The 7,558-nt window shown below is 36.9% G+C and overlaps 1 protein-coding gene across 4 annotated transcripts; it reads right to left on the bottom strand.

Annotated features, from left to right (window-relative positions):
- Nucleotides 1-1,063: 1,063 nt before the first annotated feature.
- lysmd4 (LysM, putative peptidoglycan-binding, domain containing 4) lies at nucleotides 1,064-5,086 on the bottom strand. 4 transcript variants are annotated; one of them, XR_191238.2, is made up of 4 exons: nucleotides 4,972-5,086; nucleotides 3,238-3,512; nucleotides 2,591-3,147; nucleotides 1,064-1,288 (listed from the first exon to the last, which is right to left on the bottom strand). XR_191238.2 is itself a non-coding variant. In XM_004553215.2 (3 exons), the coding sequence occupies exons 2-3, from the start codon at nucleotides 3,496-3,498 to the stop codon at nucleotides 2,665-2,667; spliced, it is 744 nt and encodes a 247-aa protein (XP_004553272.1). In that variant the 5' UTR covers nucleotides 3,499-3,512; nucleotides 4,972-5,086; the 3' UTR covers nucleotides 1,064-2,664. The 4 variants fall into 4 exon arrangements, 3 of the variants coding, with proteins under 3 accessions (XP_004553272.1, XP_012775043.1, XP_004553273.1); XM_004553215.2 differs by having other exon boundaries at nucleotides 1,064-3,147; XM_012919589.2 differs by having other exon boundaries at nucleotides 1,064-3,147; nucleotides 4,953-5,019.
- Between the last annotated feature and the right edge of the window lie 2,472 nt (nucleotides 5,087-7,558).

The raw sequence follows: 7,558 nt of genomic DNA, 5'->3' as shown, positions 1-7,558 counted from the left end.
AAAAGGCAGCCTCAGCAGCAACACAGCTCAACCCCAACTTCTGTTATTGAGCTTTGGAAATCACGACGATTCTTCCCATCGCATGTAGGCTTCAGGGTTACCATTAACAGTAGAGTATTTAAACATGCGTATCCAGTTACTTTAACAGATATAATCTTACATTTAAACAAAACCCTGTAGATTATTAAGCTTTTAAATTGCTACAGCACTTGGATGCAAATTCTCCCAGCTCCAATGAGCATCCATGGGGCAAGCATCACATTTCTCATATATTTTAGCTATGCTGATCTAACTGCATGCTGTTATTTCTGTATGCAGTGAGAAAACATAACACTCTGGAGCTTTGAAATTCAGCTGGCTGTGTTATAGAGCTCAGTTAAATTTAATTTCTGCTTGCCAGTTTGATCTATTTTTGCAATCTTTGTTGATTTATAAATAAATCGCTTTGACTTTGATGCCCATTAAAGTCACACAGCAGCAGTTGTTCACAGACCAAAAGTGTCACATTTCTAGTGGATACAAAGAGTAACCGAGTCCACACTGAACAAACTCTTAGCAGGCTCAGCTTCACTATAATGTACTGTATGTAGCCAATGTGAGGTATTTATCCTGCCAACCTGGTTTGTGATAAAGACATTTGCCAAAAGCTGAAAATCCATTATATACACAATTTCAAAATTTAAAAACATACCAAACAGCTGACCGATCTTTCATAGATCCTTGAGGTGATAAGAGCAGCACCTTAAATTTATATTAGAGATATTTTGTTATATTTTTTTAAACTTAGACCAGCTGTGACCAATGACTGTACAGTCACTGGCTGTGATCACATAATATCCTCTGGGATTAATCAAGTATTCTGATTCTTGCCAATGCTGCCATCTTTTGATATGCAGTGGTACTGCAAAAAAAAATAAATACATTTTTAATTTAAATACATCAAAACACATTTTTATGGGAAAGGTCTGTTATCATTTTGTTTTCTGTCTCTATGTACAGCTGTGTGTGTGTGTGTATATCTTATTATACAAAGACAAGTGCATTAAAAGAATTAAAAACCACCACCACATAAGAGCATACTTTATAGACAATCACACTTAAAACTTTGTATTCAAACACTGGAACATGCAAAATACAGAGTCTTGCACCACTGTCAGTTTTCCATTGAATTAAAAAAAATGCACCAACAAATATATTCAACATGTTTGTTGAGTTCATTAAATTAAAATATCCAGCCACTAAAATGTGCATAAGCCATGCAAATTCATCAGCCTTCCCTGGTGGACGTCTGCAAAGACAATAAAAACTTGACATTAAGGCACTTAATCAGGCAGAGAACTCAGGCACTCTTTAAAAATAATGAACGTTTAAAAATTAATTATCTTTAAAGTTCACAAGAGTTCACAAGAAGTACCAACATAAGCTATATTGCACTCCATTATTACTGTAAACAAATTCACATATTTGGCACTGTGTACTAAAAAGTCATGAGGTACATTCACAGATACAAAGTTAGACAAGAACAAACACACATGATGCTAAACCCAATGTGTAATAACATAGCTTACCCTTGTTTAAAATAAATGTTATACTCTGATATGATACTAATATGATAAAATCTTGACGCTGACAGTCTTGGACTCTACATTATTACCATGTCGTCATCCGTTGGTTTGCAGGCTACTATCCAAAACACCGATTTGGCACATTAGATCACCAATATGAGAATGGCCAAACTGATAATCCAAAGCATATTTGGATGAAGCTACTCAGATAATGCTGAGCTCAGGCTCAGCAGATCACTTACAAAAGTAAAGAAGAGGTGTAAAGTAAAAGTAAGAGACGAGAGAAAATCTCTTCGACCATGTTGAGTGTTGTTGCAGAGTCACGTTCCCTGTTGGCAGCTCACATATGGAACGCCACAAGAATGTCTCTCTCAAAAAACTAAACAAGGACACTACCTGTTAACTAAATCATACTTTTTTCATTATTGTTTTACACTTGCAATTAGTGATAGACCATAAACTCTTGGGAAAAGTGTCCATACGCTGAGGTAATAAATCATGTGAGCAGTAATTTTCTCATAATCTTTTTACCATTATGATTTTCTTTCATGACTAGAGAAGTCGCCCCATAGCAGGACATTAGGAAAAAAATACAAGTTCAAGGCACTTGAGCATTAATTTCACATGTCAGAGCTGAAACCATTCATCCATTCATACAGTGGTGTAAAGGCAGACTGTGATAAACATTTTTCTCCTAGAGAAATACTCTGTGTGGTTGCTATTGATGTTCAGGCTGTAGAGTGATTATTTTCACAATGCACATGCAATAATGCTCCAAATTAAGTGAAGCACCTGAGGATCTGGGACATCAGCTGACTGTTTTTCAGTAAAAGTGATTTTCCATGAAAGTGTATTTTACAAAAAATTTACAAATTGTTGGTGTCCTAAAATGTGACAATAATTAGAACAGTATTCAGACATTTCACTTGAAGGTAGAGGCTCCACTGAGTTAAAATCTTGAAAGATTTTGCATCATTGTGATCGTGGTCTACTACCAAGCCCAAGAAGAGAATAGTATTAATTACGTTTCAGGTTTTCCAAAGATCAAAGCCTTCCGATCCTGATTCGTGAAGATCCTTATGCCTTACTGTACTGAGGCTTATCCTTGAGGCATAACTGATGTGTTTTTTGGCTGTAGAGCACCTTTTGTTTTATAAATTATGTAAAATAATGGAAGGACGATGCCTATCAGGAGCATGGCAACTACAGCGTTCCACCAGTTGATTCCCCAGTCAGCACCATAACTGGTCCGACGCTGTCCTTTCAACCCAAAATGCTGTTGTTTTTGCGAGTTATCCAGAAATTCCTCATCTCGATCAGTTGTGGTTTGAATTAGTTTGTTTATATCATTATCCACCTCCATGAGAAAATCTGTGGCCTCTTGTATATGAGGCTGGGCTCTGGCTTTGTTCTGAGGCTCCACTGGTGTTTGAGAAGCATTGGGCATTTCTTCTTGAGGATCACTCGGATTTGAGAAAGTTTCAGTTAAGAAGCTGTGTTGCTGAACTGGTATTTTGATGAATTTCAGTGCAAATAGATCTTGTTCCTGCATTAGGTTGTTCACCCGTTTTATATCGGCTACCTGTTGAAAAAGTGACAAACGTACATCAATATAAGCACATGAAGAAAAATAATTTAACAAAAATGTCTGCAGCTATGAAAAAGCTTTTACCTTGCAGCCATATTGCAGTGCAAGCTTGCTGAGATTATCATCGGCTAACACTTCCCGCACCAGCAGCGGGACATTTTTCAGTCTGTCCTCCTGGTCCTGGAAATCCCGTGGTCTCAACTCCATGACACCGAGTTCCTCATCGTCTGAAGATGCAGCACATTCATTTGTTTTCCTCCTGAACATATAGACCTGGCCATCTGCACTGGCGTGAACATCCACCGGGGCCTGGAAAGCCCGCGGACCATTCTCCCCCCGCCACATAATTAAACACCAACCTGTAAATGTAAGCACATAGCAAATATTTACACATGCACAGTCATACTTGCACAGTAGATAAAGTTACATGGAACATATGTTCTATGTTTAAGTAAGTTCTGTACAAATTTATGTTTTGTCATTCATAATTAAAGGTGCAATGTAGACACAGTTGGGTTATGTTAGTGTTATAAACGGCCCAAAATCTTCACTCCACTAAAATGATCAATGTGCTTTTCTACCATGTTTTACAATAACATTGGATGGTAATCAAAAGAGAATTAACAAGGTTGGCTAGTTTCTATTTAAAGATGATTAACCATGTTCTGACTGGAGGTGTTCTAAAAAATGAACAAACAAAAAAAAATATATACAGTTTTGCTATCTACAAGGCAATCATACAGCAGGAAGAAGTCAACGAAATTGAACCAAGCTTCAGCCAAGACAGTATCTGAGATGATCCACCCACAACACAAGGTTAGTCTACAGTATTCAGTTGTGTGTGAATATGTACTGATGCTGAGCTTAATCTCCACATTGAAATCTTAAGCCAGCCGAGAGTGACTTAGCAAGTCCATGGGCTACAGTTGCATCATGAGGTTTTAAAAATTAACAGACGTACTGAATGTGAATAGTGCTAATAAAAAGGCAGAGTGGCTGACAATCACCACTGGTTATTTGGGGTAAGTGGGGGCTTGTTTCTACTAAATAAAACAAGACACAAAGCACTGCAGCCTGCCTGTTCTTAAAAAGACAGCAGCCTCAATAAATACAGTATACTCCTGAACCTGAAGCATAAATGATACCTCATTACTTAACAAGCAAAACCCATCCACCAGGCTCTAGTTATTATGGCATAAGAGAGGTGGGCAATCTTCCCAGTGGGTCATATGAGAAACTGAGACTGTGGAGTGCTGCACCAAAAAGCTTATAAAAAGACAGAATTATCACTGCGTAGATGCTTGATGATCCAGTTCCCGAGAAACACTAAAACTATGGCATGCTCTTTTGTTTTCATTTACAAGCTGAAAATGTTAAGTTTGTTTTCCTTTTCAGTGTCTTTATTTTAGATTAGGAGAAATTCTATTACATTAAACGCAACATTTATTTAATCTACCAACTTTTCGACATCATAACTTGGGCAATTTAAATACACTTTGTGATGGAAATTGTAACCCCCACCAGGGCAAAAACTCTTACCATATACAGTACTAACAGAACATGTTTCCTAAGAACGGAGCTTACTGTGCGCACTTGAATGCAGCAGTAACTTGAGCTAAAAGGAGCTAATGCTAGCAGGTTAGCTTAAGGAGTTCGACTTCGGTTCACAAACTATCCTCATCGCGACAAAAACCAAGCAAGCGACTCGGTTTACTTCTATTATAAGTACAACAGGGTCATTCGTTGGAGAATAAAGACCAAAGGAAAACACTTTTACTGACTTCAAACGCCCAGAGTACCTTGTTTCTTTCCAATTACCTTATCCAAAATGCATGGGTCACTAATTCCCAGACCAGTCTGGTTGGCTTTTCTTCTTCGTTGCACTCTAAAACGTGTTGGTATTATACGAGCATGCAATAGCGCCACCCGCGATGTTTCAGGCTAAACACATCGGTTACAATCGGTTAAAGATGATAGACCAAAGTTTTATAAAGAGTTATTAAAGTTTTTTTTAATTGGGTTTTAAAATTTGTTGTCAGTTCAATTAAATTTCATTTAATTTTCAGTCTTTTTGCTTGTTACTCTAAAGTTCGTAGTGGTCACGCAAACAGAGGAGGAGGATCTCAGAGTATGACGAGTGGTGAGGAGGATATGCAGCAGATTAGAGTGATATACAGGAATGAGATTATAGAGATACTATTTTCATAAGTGTATCATGAGTGTTATGAAACCCAATAACCAGTTGTGCCACCCTTAGCAGCAACAAGTACAATCAAATGTTTGTGATAAACATTAACATGTTTTTCACATCACTTTTGCCCCACTCTTCTTTGTAGAATTATTTTAATTCAACCACACTGGAGGGTTTTCTAGCATAAACCAGAGCATCTCAATCAGATTTAAGTCTGGGCAGATCACCCCAAAACCTTCATTTTGTCTTTTTTTGAGCCATTCAGATGTGAACTTGCTGAGGTGTTGTCCTGCTGCATAACCTGAATTTGAGATTCAGAACACAAAGTGATGGTTGGTCTTTCTCCAAGACTTTTTGGCATAAAGCAGAATTCATAGTTCATCAATTACACAAGTTGTCAAGGTCCCAAAGCAGCAGAGCAGCCCCAGACCATCACACTACCACCACCATGTTTGACTGTATGATGTTCCTTAATGAAACACTGTCTTAGTTTTATTCGAGATATAACAGCACTCAAACTTCCAAAAAGTTTCACTTTTTTCTCATCAGTCTGGAGAATATTTTCACAAGCGTCTTGGGGATCATGAAGATGTTGTTTGGCAAATGTAACATGAAGCTCTGCATTCTTTTTGGTTTGGTTTCCGGGTTCTTTTGTGACCTCCTGGATGAGTCATTGATGTGTTCTTTGAGTAATTTTGGTATGCTGGCCACTCCTTCCCAGGAGTGGCAAGTCTCCATTTGTGAATAATCGTACACTAGAGTCACAATGCCTTAGAAATGGCTTTGAATTTGTTTGATGATATGTAATATTTAAGTATGACAAATATGCAAAGTAATTCAAAAAATCAGGAAGGGGATTAAATATTTTTTCACTGCACTGTATAAATTCTGATTCCAATTGCTGTACTATTTTTGGTCCTAAATCTGTACCTGTGCAACAATAACATCGGAGTGAATGCAAACTAGTACAAATGGCAAATGTCAAGGTGGATTCATTAGTAAAGAGACATGCTGTGAAGTGTTTTTACTTATAATGTTGCTTCAGTCCATAAAACAACTCACAAATATTGTATTTGTTGTGTTTCTATACCTATTTTGGGGTGTAAACAAAATCAACATGAACTTAAAAGCTGAAGAATCTGTTTTACAGTTAGGGGACTGCTGCTGAATATTAAGATAGCAGAATTAATGACCAAAAGTATTAATTACAAAATGCAAGAAAGCAAGATGCAAGACAAGAAACTGTTCATAAACATAAAATGAGGTATAATGTATATAAAAAAAGACAGCCCTTTATTATTTTCTGCTTAAAATGATCATTTTCTATGATTCTGACATCTGTTGGTGGAAAATAATCATTACAGCTCATCCAAGTCGCTGAGACTCAAGTTATTTGCCTGCTGTAATTTTGCTGGTGAAAAAAATGGGATGGTGAGCACAGTATCAAGCAGCACACAGTCTTGAGCTGAGAGTCTGTCATAACCTTAATATTAGTCCCTCTGTCCTAAGGCAAAGGACCGGAGTTTATTAAAAAAAAAAAAACACTCACCGTAGTGGTGGTATCTCATTTTACCACTAGATGGGGCTATTGGTCTTTCAGAACTTGCCATTTAAGTTCGTCTGTTAGGCGATACCAAGTGTTTTCTGGCATTATTTGAATCCTTTCCTGTTATTAGTTAGTCACTGATGTCTTCTGATGTCTCAACTTCTCATAGCTGAGAAGCTCCTCCCGTCTTCTCAAAGACATAGACTGAGTAAAAACATGGAAATAACTGATTAATAAAATGTCTTTAAAAATGTATTTAATCTAGCTATATCCAGCTGAAATCAATTTCAAAATAATACAGCTCATTCTGGTGCATCTGTGGTTAATATAACTATTTGTCAGACATAGAAAATAATAATTAACATTATTATGGAAGCCTGCTTTTGTCACACAATATGCTTTAATCACTATTTGGTAAAAAACAAAACAAAACAAACAAACAAACAAACAAAAAAACCCCCAGCATCTTACTGTAATCACATTACATTTTTCAGTAGTGCAGTAATGTAATGTGTTATTAACAACAACCCCAAACATGCTTTTTTCTTTCTGCACACTTGTTTTACAATCAACTGATTTCAGTTTGTGCGCAGGAGGAGAAAAATGGTGAAATTGTCTTTAAGGAGTGGAAATCAGGAAATTACTTTTATGTTTATTGCACAAAAGGA

The sequence above is a fragment of the Maylandia zebra genome, linkage group LG7 (assembly GCF_041146795.1).
Source record: "Maylandia zebra isolate NMK-2024a linkage group LG7, Mzebra_GT3a, whole genome shotgun sequence".
NCBI classification, from domain to species: Eukaryota; Metazoa; Chordata; class Actinopteri; order Cichliformes; family Cichlidae; genus Maylandia; species Maylandia zebra.
Note: the sequence above shows the minus strand (reverse complement) of the source record. Positions and strands in the feature narration are given on the sequence as shown.